This window comes from Coregonus clupeaformis, unplaced genomic scaffold (assembly GCF_020615455.1).
Source record: "Coregonus clupeaformis isolate EN_2021a unplaced genomic scaffold, ASM2061545v1 scaf0086, whole genome shotgun sequence".
Classification (NCBI taxonomy): Eukaryota; Metazoa; Chordata; class Actinopteri; order Salmoniformes; family Salmonidae; genus Coregonus; species Coregonus clupeaformis.
Window position 1 is genome coordinate 60,738 of NW_025533541.1, and position 17,882 is coordinate 78,619.

Sequence of the window (17,882 nt, forward strand, 5' to 3'; positions counted from 1 at the left end):
TCAATGAATAGCATTCTCACATAGGTGTTCCTTTTGTCCAGGTGGGAAAGGGCAGTGTGGAGTGCAATAGAGATTGCATCATCTGTGGATCTGTTGGGACGGTATGCAAATTGGAGTGGGTCTAGGGTTTCTGGGATAATGGTGTTGATGTGAGCCATGACCAGCCTTTCAAAGCACTTTATGGCTACAGACGTGAGTGCTACGGGTCTGTAGTCATTTAGGCAGTGTGACGAGTACTGAGGATACGAAGAGGCAGGACGCAGACGCAGGAATCAAAAATGTAAAGGTTTACTTAACACTGAGCATGAGAACAACAAAGAGCGAGTACACGACAAGACACTAACAATCACACACAACACAACACTGAACAGTCCAGGGCTATATAGGGGTGGTGATGAGATGATGAGGTGCAGGTGCGCTGGAGGTGATTAGGGTGCGTTGGGTTTCCATTCCGGTGTTGCCGAGGTGGTGTGCTCAGACTGGTGGCTCAGTAGACCGGCGAATCAGAGTGCCGGAGGGGAACAACAGGAGGAGAAGTGACAGGCAGGTTACATTAGTGTTCTTGGTCACAGGGACTATGGTGGTCTGCTTGAAACATGTTGGTATTACAGACTCAGTCAGGGACAGGTTGAAAATGTCAGTGAAGACACTTGCAAGTTGGTCAGCGCATGCTCAGAGTACACGTCCTGGTAATCCGTCTGGCCCTGCGGCATTGTGAATGTTGACCTGTTTAAAGGTTTTACTCACATCGGCTACGGAGAGCGTGATCACACAGTAGTCCGGAACAGCTGATGCTCTCATGAATGCTTCAGTGTTGCTTGCCTCGAAGCGAGCATAGAAGTAATTTAGCTCATCTGGTAGGCTCGTGTCACTGGGCAGCTCGCGGCTGTGCTTCCCTTTGTAGTCTGTAATAGTTTGCAAGCCCTGCCACATCCGACGAGCGTTGGAGCCGGTGTAGTACGATTCAATCTTAGTCCTGTATTGACACTTTGCCTGTTTGATGGTTCGTCGGAGGGCATAGCGTTCCTAGAAAGCGGCAGCTCTACCCTTTAGCTCAGTGCTGATGTTGCCTGTAATCCATGGCTTCTGGTTGGGGTATGTACGGTCACTGTGGGGACGACGTCATCGATGCACTTATTGATGAAGCCAGTGACTGATGTGGTGTACTTCTCAATGCCATCGGAAGAATCCCGGGAACATATTCCAGTCTGTGCTAGCAAAACAGTCCTGTAGCTTAGCGTCATCTGACCACTTATTTATTGACGAGTCACTGGTGCGTCCTGCTTTAGTTTTTGCTTCTAAGCAGGAATCAGGAGGATAGAATTATGGTCAGATTTGCCAAATGGAGGGCGAGGGGGAGCTTTGTACACATCTCTGTGTGTGGAATAAAGGTGGTCTAGAGTTTTTTCCCCGCTGGTCGCACATTTAACATGCTGGTAGAAATGAGGTAAAACGAATGTAAGTTTCACTGCATTAAAGTCCCCAGTCACTAGGACCGCCGCCTCTGGATGAGCGTTTTCCTGTTTGCTTATGGCCTTATACAGCTCATTGAGTGTGGTCTTAGTGCCAGCATCGGTTTGTGGTGGTTAATAGACAACTACTAAAAATATAGATTAAAACTCTCTTGGTAAATAGTGTGGTCTACAGCATATCATGAGATACTCTACTTCAGGTGAGCAAAACCTAGAGACTTCCTAAATATTAGATTTCGTGCACCAGCTGTTGTTTACAAATATACACAGAACGCCAACACTTGTCTTACCGGAAGCGGCTGTTCTATCTTGCTGCAGCGTAAACCCTGCCAGCTGTATGTTATCCATGTCGTCGTTCAGCCACGACTCGGTAAAACATAAGATATTACAGTTTTTAATGTCCCGTTGGTAGGATATTTGTGATCGTAGCTCGTCTATTTTGTTATCCAATGACTGTACGTTGGCTAATAGGACTGATGGTAGAGGCAGATTACCCACTCGCCGTCGGATCCTTACACGGCACCCTGACCTACGTCCTCGATATCTCTGTCTCTTTCTCCTGCGAATGACGGGGATTTGGGCCTTGTCGGGTATCTGCAGTAAATCCTTTGCGTCAGACTCTTTAAAGAAAAATCTTAATCCAGTATGAGGTGAGTAATCGCTGTCCTGATATCCAGAAGCTATTTTCGGTCATAAGAGATGGTGGCAGAAACATTATGTTCAAAATAAGTTACAAATAACGCGAAAAAACACACATAATAGCACAATTGGTTAGGAGCCCGTAAAACGGCAGCCATCTCCTCCGGCGCCATTATGATAGGTGGCGTTGTGTGGGCAAGCGGTTTGCTGATGTCAACGTTGTGAACAGTGTCCCATGGTGGCGGTGGGGTTATAGTGTCCCATGGTGGCGGTGGGGTTATGGTATGGGCAGGCATAAGCTACGGACAATGAACACAATTGCATTTTATCTATGGCAATTTGAATGCACAGAGATACCATGAGAAGATCCTGAGGCTCATTACCGTGCCATTCATCCGCCACCATCACCTCATGTTTCAGCATGATAATGCACGGCCCCATGTCGCAAGGATCTGTACACAATTCCTGGAAGCTGTAAATGTACCAGTTCTTCCATGGCCTGCATACTCACCAGACATGTCACCCATTGAGCATGTTTGGGATTCTCTGAATCGAGGTGTACGACAGCGTGTTCCAGTTCCCGACAATATTCAGCAACTCCGCACAGCCATTGAAGAGGAGTGGGACAACATTCCACAATCCACAGCCTGATCAACTCTATGAGAAGGAGATGTGTCGCGCTGCATGAGGCAAAGGGTGGTCACACCAGATACTGACTGGTTTTCTGATCCACGCCTCTACCTTTTTTTTTTTTAAAGGCATCTGTGATCAAGAGATGCATGTCTGCATTCCCATTTATGTGAAATCCATATATTAGGGCCTAATGAATGTATTTCAATTGACTGATTTCCTTATATGAACTGTAACTCAGTAAAATCTTTGAAATGGTTGCATTTATATTTTTGTTCAGTGTAGTATGATGCCTTACATAAAATGGAATGGCATGACAGTTTGTGCATGAGAAGCTATCCATCAATGTTTCTTAAAGGCTAAATTCTACCCTTGTTCGTTCTCACTGTCACATAGATCATCTCTTTGTCAACACCAGATTTTAGGATCAAATGATATCGTTTAATATGTTCAGGAAAACCCCACAGAAACAGTTGCGGGAAAAACGTACAGATTTACAATCATTCTTAACAGATGTGCCAGCATAACATCCTCATGACCAGTTAGCCCCCCCATCCCCCCCTGTAGTCCTTCACACAGCACTGGGAATAGAGGTACTAGTACTGATACCAATACCTGTTGTGTTGGTCTTGGTAACTCAAGTGTATAGCACAAAGTTGCTAAATGTAGCCAATGTTAGCACTAAGACCATTGAGCTAGGCTTATTTCCTTCATTAGCCTAGCCCTAACGTTACAGTTAAGAGCATTCATATTTGGTGATTTTCCTTCATCACATCCAGGATATTAGCAAGCAGCTGGGTACAGCTTGCTGAGGTACTGCCAGCCTCTGAGACAAGAATAATCTTGTGAACATTTCCAGGTAGAAAACAAAAATGTAGAGTTTTTACACCCTTAAGGGTACACTACATTTAGATACAAGATTTGTCAAACTGCTCAATTGCATTTGGTTTAGCAGTTGTACAAAGAGAAATGCTAGAACTAGAGACAACAGACATGTAACATTTCAAGGAATAAAGTTTGAAGCTTCTGAATGTCCACCTTCGACCAGCCCAATGCAGCCTATCAAAACAACCATGTATTGAAATGCCCAGTTGAATAAATAGGTGACATAAGTTGAAAATGCAGGAGCAACTTTTACCATTAGGACAACATTTGCTTTCAATTCATTCAGTCAATAAAATGTCAAGTTTTTCAAAAAATGACCAAGAGGAATTCATGTAACATTTACAGTTTTTAAATTCGAAGCTAATTTTAACATTTGAATATTTCCCTATGGTTATTGGGTTGTGCTTCATGGTTTCTCTCTCTCTCGCAGGGAAAAGGTAGTGTTCGCTGGAGAACCATTAAAGATGTTGGTAATATAATAACAAAAAAAGAAAAAAGCATGGTTTTCAAATAACACGAAGAACGTCCAATGGTGGAACATAATATTTTTAATTTGCTTCAACCTGATACAGGTTACGATGCAGTGTTATCACAGGTGGGGCTAGGTAAGGTTTCAAAATGCACGTCCTATTTTACAATCTCAACACTGGTAGTACAAATAAAGCTCTATATCTACCAAGGAGAGAGAGGAGGACCGTTTACACCATTGCTCGTTCTTTGCCTTGTGAAAACCATGCTTGGCGTGGGGAGGAGGGGAGAGGGGATCATGCATGACTGAGAGTGGGGTTGGGTGGGATGGCGCTCGAGGAGCCAGACCACTATTTCCACAGCAGGTGTGTTAAAGGCACGCCAGGGTTACTCCTAATCCCAGCTAGACACAGAGACGCCTTCACAACCACGCACACACATAATGCACGCACACACCTGACTGCAAACACACAGTACCCAAACAAGCAGCACAGGCTAGAGCCCCAGGAGTAAGGTTTGATACAGAAAAATTGGTTTTTGGAGAAAGACTGGGAGGGAGGAGTTATAGGGGGCAAGGGGCTTGGAACCGGTGCTGCTATCGTGTTAGACAGACGGAAAAAAACTAAAATGGTGGAACGGATCATTTCTGGTTCTTCAGCTGGTTGGAGAGCCAGTCGAGGCCCTCGTAGAGGCCGTCCCCGCTGGTAGCACAGGTAGCCTGGATGTACCAGCTGCGCTGGCGGAGGGCGTGGAGCCCCAGCTTGTCTGTGATCTCTGCAGCATTCATTGCATTGGGAAGGTCCTGAGAAACAACAGGGTTCAAATTATTCATCCTCTGTCTGTAATAACACTGTGCAATTAATAATATCCTACTCAAGCCCAGTGATAGTGTAAGGGATTGGCAATTCAAATAATGATTAAGTATGCATGGTCAATGAGTATGGTCCACTCACATAATTGTTAGCAGGAGCAAAGTGCACTACAAGGAGTCAAGGCTTTCAGAATTCAGATACGAGTACCCAAGCTCACCTGTTTGTTTGCAAAAACGAGCAGCACGGCATCTCTCAGCTCGTCCTCTGCGAGCATTCTCTGCAACTCCTCCCTCGCCTCGTTCACTCGCTCCCTGTCGTTGCTGTCCACCACAAAGATAAGCCCTGCAAAGAGGTACACAGATGGCAATATGACACTGGTTCTCCGACAAGCAACCCTGGTTCTTGTAATGATAGGGCAATCTATGGACCACCATTGCAAACGATCATCAAAGCTCCATCTATTCTCGCTGTTTATTATCTATGCATAGTCACTTTACAAATTACCCCGACTAACCTGTACCCCCGCACATTGACTCTGTACCGGTACCCCCTGTATATAGCCTCATTATTGTTATGTACTTTTCTTGTGTTAATTTTAGATTTTCTTAACTCTTTTTCTTGAACTGCATTGTTGGTTAAGGGCTTGTAAGTAAGCATTTCACGGTAAGGTCTACACCTGTTGTATTCGGCGCATGTGACAAATACAACTTGATTTGATTTTGATTTGAATCTTACCTTGAGTGTTCTGGAAGTAGTGGCGCCACAGCGGCCTGATTTTGTCTTGACCACCAACGTCCCACACTGTGAAGCTGATGTTCTTGTATTCTACCGTTTCAACATTAAAACCTGGACAAAGAACAACGAGTCAGAGAATGTTATAGAGGCACATATTCCATAAGTAGCCTAATGTGGTAGTGGACATTTTTTTGTGATAAGCTAATGCATTCAAGAAAAATTGTCTTTACCAATTGTAGGAATGGTGGTAACAATCTCTCCTAGTTTGAGTTTGTACAGGATGGTTGTTTTTCCGGCAGCATCGAGTCCAACCATGAGAATCCTCATCTCCTTCTTGCCAAATAGGCCCTTGAAAAGGCTTCCAAACATATTCCCCATTGTGACTTATCTGAGAGAAAGAGGAATGCAAGGTGAAGAAAATCAGTAATGGTACACGTTTAGATTTATACAGGGTTCATGCACATTTTGACAGATGGAATTTCATGACTTTTAACCAAATTTCCATGACCAATAAAAAGTATGTGTAATGTGGTATTGACACTGGTAGGCTGCTCTCTGATCCCATGTACCATCTACTGTCATTGTGCAAGGCACTTAAACCCCACAAAGCAGAATACCTGTTAGGCAACTCTATAAAACACATGTGGTCAACCCTCAGTCTGGAGAGCTACTGGGTGTGCAGGCTTTTGATCAAGCTTTGCTCAAACACAGAGACAGTTTATCAAGGTCCGGTTAAGCAGCTAATTTCTAAAAAAAATTAAAAATAACCTTGATGTATAAAATTGCAACATTACAACCAAATACATTTTATGCCTTTTGAAATAATTAATTCATTTAATATATCAAAGATCAAATGGCTATGGTAGGATACAAACATTTTTATTCAGCTGAAGCAAGCCCACACATTTTCTTCAGGAAATGTACATTTTAGTTTAGTCATATTTTGCATGTTGACTAGCATCTATAGAGTTGCAATGTCCCATACATTGGATGCCCAAATCAACTGGAAGTATCTACCAAAAGTTTTGAAGCCACATAATCCAAAAGAAAGTCTACATCTAATATTTGGTCCTAAAATTACAGTTCGCGATTCACAACTTATTATTTTGATTCACATTCGATATTTTGATTCACATTCGATTCATCGCGATTGAACCGAATCCCAACTAATACAATGGTAAAGTGAATCATTCGTTTCGTCAAAAATAATCGTTTAAATGAATGGCCTTATTCGCGAGTGTCGGTGTTACATTTTGGGATACATGACATAATGAAAACATCAACACATGCTAATAAAAGCTAAACAGTTAACTACAGGGTACAATATATGTTTTGAATTGGCTACCTAGTTATTAGTCTGTTCTCTATCATATTTTATAGGCTATACCGGTATATGGGCCTACCTGCTGCTGGAATGTCCGACTGTCTCTCTCTCTCCTTTGAGTAACGGCCCACTTGTCTCGCACAATTGCAGGTTATGCGGGCAAACACAGACGTGCAAAAGTGTCATTCCGATCCTGGCTGATATGTTGATTTTTATTTGATCGATACAATATTTAAAAACGGTGCTAAATAAATTACGTTAACAGACATTCGAATGAATTTCCATGACTTTTCCTAAACTTTCAGGATTGTATCATTATCCAAAACTTTTCCAGGCCGTACAAACCATGTTTCTAATGCTGGAATGGCATTAGCTAACTAGCTATGTAAATGTCAGGGGACAGATACGTTTGTAGGAATTAACTCCAAGCCACCAATATATTCCCAAACCCAACAGCCTACGTTAGCCTCCTGCTTTAGCTAGCTAGTTACCTAGCTGTATGGCTGTGGATGCCATTCAGTTCATTTAACACGTCAGAGCCGACTTCAAAAACGACAACAATGAACGGAATCCTGACGTCAGCTGACTCCCCACAGCTAGCTGCTTTGAGCCTGTCAGGTTTAAGAGTTCGGTAGCTGGAGTTCCGGGACAATAATCATCAACATAATATATTATTATTATTATTATTATTATTATTGATATAAGTCCTAGTTTCAATACACAGTGCAATTGTGAATTAATCTACGTTAAAGTTAACTAGGCCTTTCTTGACCGGTGCAAGGCTAACTAAGCCTGAATGTTTCCCATCAGGATCTACTAGAAACTATCATACAATTTCATGATTAAAATAAATATTTTTTAAAAATAGTAACAGGCGTAACCGGTGGATAGAGAACTGGACGGCCGAAAACAATCTTCCAACTAACGTTAGCTAGGTAAAGCTAAAATAAAAAGCTCTAACTAGTTAGCTAGCTAGCTTAGCATGATGCTAAGCATCCGCCCATCTTCTTAGCTAGCTAGTTAGCGGACAACCATAACAACAAACTGGGGATCTCAGGCATTTCAAAACATTTACCGAACATATCGTTTTACACGCATTTGATACTCATCTTATGACAAAACTAGTCAGCCTGAAGGAAGAGGCTATGTTCGCTACTTAGCATCATTAGCTAGCCATGCCGCAACGTCAGATATAGATGAATTGTGACGTCATTTCAATAATCGAAAATGGGACGTTTTTGTCAGATTCTAGTTCACTCGAACATACATTATTGTATGTTAAACAAACGTGATGTATGATATATTCACCTTAGAAAGTCGGCTTCTCGATCTTTGCTTCTCTATCAGTCACTCCAAAATGGCGTTTTGCGCAACTCAGTAGACACCGGTGTGTGAGCAGGCACTTCCCACTGTTCATCTTATCCAATCATATCACCCATTGTATTTAAAGACCCTTCCTTTAATACCATGTCATCCAATCACGGGGCCGATATGATTTGTAGACAACGAGGAAGTGAACGTACACATTTTAGCCAACTACTTTTGAATCACATTATTAATACAACGCAAGTTATCAATGCAAGTGGGAGATAATAGATTCGGATCAATGCAGTCAGTAGTAGAATATTCTGTGATTCAACTCAATGTGCACTGACTCTCCAGTGAGGTGATGTATCAGGGTGTCTTCTTTCCCAAGCCCACAGAGCTTGTTGACTGAATCTTTGTTTTAACACAAGCTTTTCAGAAGTATTCCAACTCAATAAACCAGATGTTGGTGGACTTGTTCATGTGATTAATTTATTCTCAACACGGTGGATTGTCTTTAAAAAACATGAATTGTAGGCCTATGCATCATCACACTGTGCCATTAAACCCCTTCAACTTATCCAGAACGCTGAGCCCGTCTGGTCTTCAACCTTCCCAAGTTCTCTCATGTCACTCCGCTCCTCCGCACACTCCACTGGCTTCCAGTTGAGGCTCGCATCTACTACAAGACCATGGTGCTTGCCTACGGAGCTGTGAGGGGAACGGCACCTCCTTACCTTCAGGCTCTGATCAGACCCTACACCCAAACGAGGGCACTACGTTCATCCACCTCTGGCCTGCTAGCTCCCCTACCTCTACGGAAGCACAGTTCCCGCTCAGCCCAGTCAAAGCTATTCGCTGCTCTGGCACTCCAATGGTGGAACAAGCTCCCCCACGACGCCAGGACAGCGGAGTCACTGACCACCTTCCAGAGACACTTGAAACCCTACCTCTTTAAGGAATACCTGGAATAGTATAAAGTAATCCTTCTTCCCCCACCCCCCATAAAAAAAAGGTGGTTGTCCCACTGGCTATCATAAGTTGAATGCACCAATTTGTAAGTCGCTCTGGATAAGAGCGTCTGCTAAATGATGTAAATGTCAAATAAAAGGCAGAATTGTTGAGAGACACAGCCCATCTATTCCAATGAGTAGCTAGAGACCTACTATTATAGGCTAATAATTACATTCAGAGAAAAATATCATCACAACGTGAAAATGTTGTGCCTGAGTCTCAATTTACAAAATAGCTGCATGTATACACCTTCAAAGTTGGCTCATTCCCGAATCTCAAGCTTTCCCTCTTTGATCCTCCAGCTCCATCGTGGACAGCAGTCTGGGGCAGGAATACAGCAAAGCCACAAGCCTGACTCCTGGATTTCCTGTTGGAAGGACACCGGCTTCCTGTCCAGAGTCTCCAGACTGAAGGCCTTCACTGTGATCTAAATGAGACACAGCACACTCTCATGTTATCTGTACATCAATTAGACAGGCTAATGGTATATTCAACCTTACTCAGATTTACAGTGATCTCTTACCTGCTCGCTTATCCCTATGGCAACATGACCCACTTTGACCTGACGCCGTTCACGGATCCTCAAACACTCACCACCAATGTTTTCAATCCATATCTCAATGCCTAGACCAGCAATGCACAGAGAACAGTGAGTTTATCAACAATCAGACCCTTCTCCCCTAATGGTTACAGGCAAGTCTACACAGAGCATTTGTTCACCTTCAAAGCAGTAAGATGGTGGCTGGTTGGTGGATACCACCAGCCATTCCAAGTTGAAGCTCTGTCCATCTGTCTGGCTGTTGTAGGAGAAGACTCCAGAGCTGAGGTCATCAGACGAGCAATCAGAATCTTTGTCTGTGTCTGTATCATCCTTGTGGGATGAACCAGTGCTGCTCATACAGGACGGAGGGTGGTCCCTTGGCTCAGGGGAAGGGGTCTGAGCCAGAATGCCCACAGTAACACCTGGAGAGAGACAGATCGCCTTACTTTCCTGTCTCAAGAATATACACTGCATCCTTTAGATGTACATAAAGCCTGCAGCAGTAGCCGTTTAACTCACCATCTCTTAAGTATTCCAATTCAGGCTCTGACCCCCAGGATTGGTCAATCTCCGGCAGGCCTTTCCGCAGGACTGGGAAGTGGGTATGGAGAGCTTGGTAAAGTTCTGTGGAAGACTCCTCTTCCTCCCAATCGCCTTCATATTCACAGTCACCTTTCTTGAAGACACTACTTTTCTCCGGATCTCCATCCTCCCCCAAGTAAATATCCACCTCGGAATCTGTCTCATATTCCCAATCTTCCACCACATGGCTCTCCTCCAAGGAATGTTGATAATATTCCCAGTCCCTATCCTCCAGGGAGTATGTCACCGATTCAGAATTTCTCTCCAATTCCGATCCGCCCTCCTCAGAATCACTACTGTCCGCTTCAGCGGCCAACGCTCTCCAGGGGCTCACCCAATGCATTTTGGGTGCTGACTGTGTGGCTGCTGGCTTAGCAGGGGCAGAGGGAATGTAGGGTCTGTCATGATTCCCATCCTTGCTGTTCACCAGTTTCTGACAATGACCTTGACCAGAACTGTGACAAAGTCCTCCCACTGAAGAGAAAAAAGGTGCACTCTCATTATTCTAAAACATACACTTGCTCCATCTCACACACAAACACCAATGTACTGAGGGAACATCTTCACAACAATCACAGTGATTGAATTCCAGCCATGGATACGCACTTGTAAGGAGCTAATTCAAGTTTGTCAATTCATAGATAGATTACCTGCTCTCAGGGCCTTGGTGGTCATCTGCCTTAGCGCTCTGGCAGAGGCTCTACTGGCGGGATCCTTCTGTAGTCCAGCTCTCAAGACCTCGGCAGTGTAGGGGTTACAGCTGGGGGGCACCTCCCTCAGAGGAGGTGGCTCATTGACAATCTGACCAGTGAAAGGAAATCTTTTAAATCACATGTTTGCAGCAAGGACTTTTCTCTGATCCTGGATAACATGGGTTGTTTTTTACCTTGAAGCACAGCGGGTGGTTGTAGTAGCGGATCCAGGGGTGGCATCCATTAAGCATGTGCAGTAGCATGCAGCAGCTGCTCCACACGTCTGCCTTGGCACAGCGGAGGTCCCCTCGCGCCACCTCGGGCGCCATGTGGGTCTCTGTGCCAGCGGGCCACCCAGATACTGAAATGTCAGGAAATAGTTGTGTGGGCATCGTTTCGTTTTTGTTTATCTCATTGAATACTAACTCATAAAGATTTTTCATTGTATTCACACATATACACTGACGTCTAAAGGCTTTGGTGCTCTGTCCATTTGGGTCCAGCGTCTCAGAGAGACCAAAGTCACAGAGGAACGTGTCCCTCCCATCCTCAGACAGCAACACATTGTCAACTGCAACGAGAAAGGAAGAAAAAGGGTAAACAAAATGTACAAGTAGAAGACTAACTGAGGAATAAGGAGTTAGGGATGAATAGGGAACTGCTTCCTGACAGACATAACAGTACTGTACATCCTGAAACTACAGGATGTGCTCTCTTATCTTCTGACACTAGAGGGAGTGCAACAACCACAAATAACTTTGCTCTACAAAGTCTCCATCTAGTAAACTACACTCAAATTTACCCAGTGGTGTAAAGTACTTAAGTAAAAATACTTTAAAGTACTACTTAAGTCGTTTTTTGTGGTATCTATACTTTACTTTACTATTTACATTTTTGCCAACTTTTTATTTTACTTCAATACATTCCTAAAGAATATAATGTACTTTTTACTCCATAAATTTTTCCTGACAACCAAAAGTACTTTTGACAGGAAAATGGTCCAGTTCACACACTTATCAAGAGAACATCCCTGGTCATCCCTACTGCCTCTGATCTGGCAGACTCACTAAACACAAATACTTAGTTTGTAAATTATGTCTGAGTGTTGGAGTGTGCCCCTGGCTATCTGTCAATAAAAAATACAATTGTGCTGTCTGGTTTGCTTAATATAAGGAATTTGAAATGGTTTATAATTTTACTTTTGATACTTAAGTACATTTTAGCAATCCCATTGACTTTTGATACTTAAGTATATTTAAAACCAAATACTTTTAGACTTTTGCTCAAGTAGTATTTTACTGTGTGACTTTCACTTTTACTTGAGTCATTTTCTATTAAGATATCTTTACTTTTACTAAAGTATGACAATTTAGTACTTTTTCCACCACTGAATTTACCTATGCTATTCTTTCAGATTTTACACGTGTCTAGGGGTTGTTAACATGCCTTTAACATCCAGATGCAGGACGTGTCTGTGATGCAGGTGCTCCAGTGCTCCCAGGAGCTGACAGAGGTACCGCAAAGCCAGTTCCTCTGGTAAACTTCCCCTCTCCCTCAGTAGCTGGGCCAAACAACCTGTTTTCAGGTCCATGAAGAGTGTGACGTATGGACCCTCCCTCACAGCCCCAAAGAGCTTCACAACACCAGGGGAGTTCAGAGCACTCCACGTGCTCACCTCCTCACAGTTGAAATGACTCAGTGGGATCTGGAATGAGTAAAATACATTATTTTATGAGATTATGGACCATGTTTACTAGGAGCTTGCACCAAGTGAAAAGTTTGGGCCTATTTCTCTACAGAGGGAATTCAACTTTGAAGCTGCTGCATATAGTGAAAAGGATCATAAGACATCTCTGTTGTATTGGGGACATACTTTTTTTGCAGCACACTTGAACCCGGTACTTTTGTCCTGAACACTGAACACATCACCGTACGATCCATTCTGGATGTGGTATAGAATGTGATATTCCTTTCCCTCCCTGTACTCAAACTTATTGGGCTGGAGTTGCTGAAAGATACACAGTACACATAAATGCACATTCTGGTTATTCATGCATTCTTTATAAAACAAGGATACTGAATATTGATGAGGAAATAAATGAAGAGTACTCCTACCTTGTGGAATATGAGGCCTTCGTTGATCTGTGCAGTGAACTCTTTCATCTCATCCGAGACATCTTTGACCAATGCTTTGAAAAAAGGTGAGACGAATCGCTGATGCTTCTGGGTAACTCTGCTGCGCAGTTCCTCAAACATTGTCTCAGAGTCAGACACTCCCCCAACGCTACACAACGATCCAGACACACCCCCTGGTATGTTAGACACACCCACCAGATTGCAGAAGGAGTTGGACGCACCCTCCACACTGGAGGAGGATCCGGACTCCCATCCCCGGCTGCAGGTGGAGTCCGAGTCAGACACGCCCATCAGATTGCAAGATGAGTTAGAGTCGGACGCGCCCTCTGGTGCCAGGAAGTTGTCCGACACACACATCACACTGGAGAGACAGTCCGACACGTCCACCAGGCTGCAGACTGAGTCCGACAGACCCCCATCCCCAAAACTACATGAGGAGTCCGACTCGCTCTCATGAGTACGAATGGATTCAGAATCAGATATACTCTTCAGACTGCATGGAGACTCAGACATTCCTCCTGATTCACTAGAAGAGTCGGACACACCCATGAGTTCGTAGATGTCTGACAGGCCATCTGCACATTTTGACACACCTTCCAAGCTGCAGTGGGATACAAGTTCAAAAACAGTGTCCAAACTGCAACCTCCGCGTCTATGAGGTACCCAGATAGAGTCTGTGTGTTTGGGGAGGTCCACAGGAAGCTGGTTTACCTCAGAGGCCCAGCTCATGTCCTTGTTGGTTGATTTGGACCAGTCGATCTCCTGCACCCATAAACCTTGGATGACTGGTGGCTCTTGTTCTTCCTCCCTCTGTCTTCCTTCCTGAGGCTTTCGCCGAAGCTTCCTTCTAATGTGGTGGTGTGGCACTGTGCGTGTTGTACCCACATAGTTCTCTTTGTCTGTATCACTCTCGGTTGTAGCTTTCTTGGCTATGGACCTGCAAATTAAGTGACATTGATTGAGTTGACGAGACTTCTAGGGGAGTCTGTGGGCATGTAACCCCTGAACAATATGTTTTGGGGAATTGAACAGCTAATTGTAATGAGCCTAAAATGTACTAACTTTATTACGAACAATTTCTTGTGCACTTCTTAAGGATACAGTGCAAACTCCATCTAACGGCAGTACAGTTTTCTAGTCCCAATTCAATTTCAAACATGAGATTAAAGATCGTTATGCTCTGGTAAGTACCTGTGGCTTTTGAGCAGGTGAGATCTGGAGTAGACACATGCTGTGCTCGTAGGGCTGAACTCTTGGGAGCCTTCACCTGGGACACACAGATTTACTCTGGATCAAACACGGCTCACTAAATAACATGGACTTGTTGTTCCCCTCCTTTCTGCTCCAAAGAATAGGGCATAAAAGGCCAGAAGAGAGGGAACAACTTTCTAGAATGTAACCCCTATCCCTCCTCCTGGTTGCATGCAGATACAAAACTCTTTCAGTGGTACTTAGCCATTTAGCAGTATACCACCCTACATCCCACTGCTGGCTTGCTTCAGAAGCTAAGCAGGGTTGGTCCCTGGATAGGAGATCAGATGCTGATGGAAGTGGTGTTGGAGGGCCAGTAGGAAGCACTCTTTCCTCTGGTCTAAAACAAATATCCCAATGCCCCAGGGCAGTGATTGGGGACATTGCCCTGTGTAGGATGCCCTCTTTCGGATGGGACGTTAAACGGCTGTCCTGACTCTCTGTGGTCACTAAAAGATCCCATGGCACTTATCGTAAGAGTAGGGGTGTTAACCCCGGTGTCCTGGCTAAATTCAAAATCTGGCCTTCATACCGTCATGGTGACCTAATCATCCCCAGCTTACAATTGGCTCATTCATCCCCCCTCCTCTCCCCTGTATCTATTCCCCAAGTTGTTGCTGTAAATGAGAATGTGTTCTCAGTCAACTTACCTGGTAAAATAAGGGTAAACTAAAACAAATAAGTACAAAACATTTACTACTGTGTAACTACTATGCACTTTGGAAAGGAAGAGTTCTCCATTAGTTACTGGCTTACCCTCTGCCTGGGCGATGATTGAGACACATGGGACTTGGTCGCTGTCACCATGCCCCTCTGTGCCCACCTGCTTGGCAGTGCCCTGCTCCATCACCAGGCTCAGGCTAGGAAGGACGGTCTGCACCAACGGGTCCTTGTTCTCTTCACCCTCCATTATGTTCTCCTCCCCCAAAGAGAACAACAGTGACACCCCCTTCACTTCGAACATCTTGGGTATGGCCATTCCTCTTGGCACCCTTAGAGAAACTGAGATAAAATCAAAGATAAAAAGTAAAATGAGTGCTAACATGCTACTGGAGAGAAATGGGGGAAGTTTACTTTCGGAATAGTGAGAATGGTGACAAACCCTCTCCTCAAGGTCTTCTTCAAGGAGATCTGTGTGCCAATAAGCACTGTTGCTCAAAAGCTAAGGCTATGTGGTAGTTAGTAGTAGGATTTTATTTGAAGAGCTCTAGGAAATGTAAAGGGATACCAAACACAGAACAATAAATATTACGTAAATTCACCAAATTGTCTTATAATACCTGGCAAAATAATTCTCACCATGTCATAAGACAGTTTGTGACCCCAAAGGGAGTGAAAATATAGGGCTTATTCATTGTGTGGATATGCTGACGTTAGCTATGCATTTGGCAGGTATTTTAATGTGATGGCATTTGCCATGGTCGGTGTGAATTAACTGACTCGGCTAGTGATCCAGACGAGCGTGTATAAATAGCATGCAGAGATTCGGCATTCTCTGAACTTGTTACATGCCTTCCACTGGGCTGCTCAGCTGTCAAAGTCTCTCTTAGTGCCCGCCATATTGACAGGGAAGGCCGGGGATCAAAACAATCCTTTCTCAACTCACACACAGACAATGCTACACAGGTTATCTGTGTCCTTGTACTAACTTAGCCACTAACTTAACTTAGTTCAAGGGTTTCCTATGTTTCTTAGTCCCTTTTTTTGAAAAATTACATCATTGTTCATTATTATGTGTATGTGTGGTTCCACTGCAAAGTTGTAGGAATTTTAGATCGCAATCCTGATTCTTGTACATGCATCACTGTAAAGTTCCCATTCCCTGTGAAGTTGGCATTCAACTAACACCCTCAACCCTCAAATCTTACTGTGTGAGAACCTTTATATCTAAGTCTTCTGTACACCTAAGGGAAAAGAATGGCCCATCTCTCCCATTACTTCCTGTTATCTTCATTGTCTGCCAACACCAACACCCACATCCCCTTCCTAGCCCTAGTAGCAATAAAACCATTAATACCAAGAAAATACATTGGTTTGAATGACAATAAAAAATCAAGAGGTAGTAATCCAACATACCGTAAAGGCGAAACAGTTGCTCCTTTTCTGTGAGAAGTTATCTTTGTATTAGTAGTAGTAGAGACAGACAGAGTACTTCGGCCAGTTGGACTAAGCTACTTGCTTCTGTTCTGTGAATGTGTGTGGGTGTCTGTGTATGTCTGTATGTGCTGTCTCCAAGTGTAACCAACCGGCTTTCTGCTGACAGGCCGTGCTGATTGGTGGGCCATATGTGAGAGTTATGAGACAGCTTTCTCCCCCGACCCCCGGCACATATTACTGTTACTGTATCTAGACTCGAGTACTGTCTCGAGTCTATCTAGCAGTTTTACTATTAGAATATTTATATTTTTAATGTGTCTTTTGACTAACGATGTAGTCATTGTTCATTAAATAAACCAACACATACATCCGCCTCCCCACATGGAACTGTCCTCCCAATCTCTGTCCTCATCTCATTCTTTTGTACAATCATCTTCAAAGATACGTTCAAGTTTGTATTGATAACTATGGCAGTCATAGAGAATGAAATACATAGGTTTAACATGGATATAACATCGATAAATAAGTGTGTAACTCAATGAAGGTAGAATAGCAGTATTGAGACTGATTGACAAAAAAGTGCAATTTAATAGTCCACTAACAGTTTTAATCAAAGTGACACTGATAAAAGTTATGGTAGAGTCAAGTCAAACTTTTCATACAAGTATGGTCGTTGGCACTGGTTCAATAATACTTCCCATCCCATCCAACACCCGTGTGCTACCCTGCCCCAAATTCTGATCCCCAGAATTCGCACATTCCCATGGGAATTAGCAACATGCCAGAGGAGGGGGTGTCAGCAAAAAACACATACTACCCATGAGACATTTTACCTGGCAACATCTGAATGGTGAAGGGACAAACCAATGGAGAGGCACTCAGCAGGAACACACATAAGCAGGTCAGCGAGTTTCATCCGTGTACTGGTCGAGTGCCCTGGGATCTAGCTATACATAGACTTGGAAAAGGTCCATTGTCATAAGTCTGTCTCAGTGGCGGTCAAATTAAATTCTGTTTCTAACCATTCATGATAAAGTGGTACAGTTATCTAATTACGGTACGGTACAAGTTGAAATGACTGGAAACCTTGGACTGTGGCTCTTTACAATCGTGTCCATTTGTCAAAATACAACAAAGGGTTGTAAAAGCCAAAGGGGCCATGGGCCAGAGCATTATAGTGCAGACGTGCCTCATTGGAGTTAAAACTCATTCTCTCTACCCTTGTCCTCCACTGAGGCTGATTAGTCTATGGCTCTTAGCAGCCAGCAGAGAGCACCAGAGCCAAGCCTGGCTGTGTCC

The 17,882-nt window shown here is 43.7% G+C and overlaps 2 protein-coding genes across 3 annotated transcripts; both read right to left on the reverse strand.

Moving 5' to 3' along the window:
* Nucleotides 1-3,160: 3,160 nt before the first annotated feature.
* LOC121549465 (ADP-ribosylation factor 1) lies at nt 3,161-8,375 on the reverse strand. Of its 2 annotated transcripts, none has more exons than XM_041861289.2 (5): nt 8,274-8,375; nt 5,872-6,029; nt 5,642-5,752; nt 5,124-5,248; nt 3,161-4,896 (listed from the first exon to the last, which is right to left on the reverse strand). In XM_041861289.2, the coding sequence occupies exons 2-5, from the start codon at nt 6,017-6,019 to the stop codon at nt 4,735-4,737; spliced, it is 546 nt and encodes a 181-aa protein (XP_041717223.1). In that variant the 5' UTR covers nt 6,020-6,029; nt 8,274-8,375; the 3' UTR covers nt 3,161-4,734. The 2 variants fall into 2 exon arrangements, with proteins under 2 accessions (XP_041717223.1, XP_041717291.1); XM_041861357.2 differs by lacking the exon at nt 8,274-8,375 and adding an exon at nt 7,045-7,523.
* Nucleotides 8,376-9,297: 922 nt separating this feature from the next.
* Nucleotides 9,298-16,685, reverse strand: LOC121549348 (mitogen-activated protein kinase kinase kinase 14). The gene is made up of 13 exons (XM_041861214.2): nt 16,563-16,685; nt 15,243-15,488; nt 14,427-14,502; nt 13,215-14,172; nt 12,973-13,107; nt 12,546-12,804; nt 11,566-11,670; nt 11,294-11,460; nt 11,058-11,208; nt 10,345-10,881; nt 10,005-10,247; nt 9,808-9,908; nt 9,298-9,711 (listed from the first exon to the last, which is right to left on the reverse strand). The coding sequence occupies exons 2-13, from the start codon at nt 15,463-15,465 to the stop codon at nt 9,547-9,549; spliced, it is 3,120 nt and encodes a 1,039-aa protein (XP_041717148.2). The 5' UTR covers nt 15,466-15,488; nt 16,563-16,685; the 3' UTR covers nt 9,298-9,546.
* Nucleotides 16,686-17,882: the final 1,197 nt, after the last annotated feature.

What these genes read in the sequence shown, in the direction of transcription:
- LOC121549465 (XM_041861289.2), bottom strand. Translation starts at nt 6,019, where the DNA reads ATGGGGAATATGTTTGGAAGCCTTTTCAAGGGCCTATTTGGCAAGAAG. An exon ending in CTACTTCCAGAACACTCAAG is followed by an intron (nt 5,249 to 5,641) that starts GTAAGATTCAAA and finishes ACCTCTTTGCAG; the next exon opens with GGCTTATCTTTGTGGTGGAC. An exon ending in TCGTTTTTGCAAACAAACAG is followed by an intron (nt 4,897 to 5,123) that starts GTGAGCTTGGGT and finishes GTTGTTTCTCAG; the next exon opens with GACCTTCCCAATGCAATGAA.
- LOC121549348 (XM_041861214.2), bottom strand. Translation starts at nt 15,465, where the DNA reads ATGGCCATACCCAAGATGTTCGAAGTGAAGGGGGTGTCACTGTTGTTC. An exon ending in CACCTGCTCAAAAGCCACAG is followed by an intron (nt 14,173 to 14,426) that starts GTACTTACCAGA and finishes CTTAATTTGCAG; the next exon opens with GTCCATAGCCAAGAAAGCTA. An exon ending in ACCATCTTACTGCTTTGAAG is followed by an intron (nt 9,909 to 10,004) that starts GTGAACAAATGC and finishes TTGCTGGTCTAG; the next exon opens with GCATTGAGATATGGATTGAA.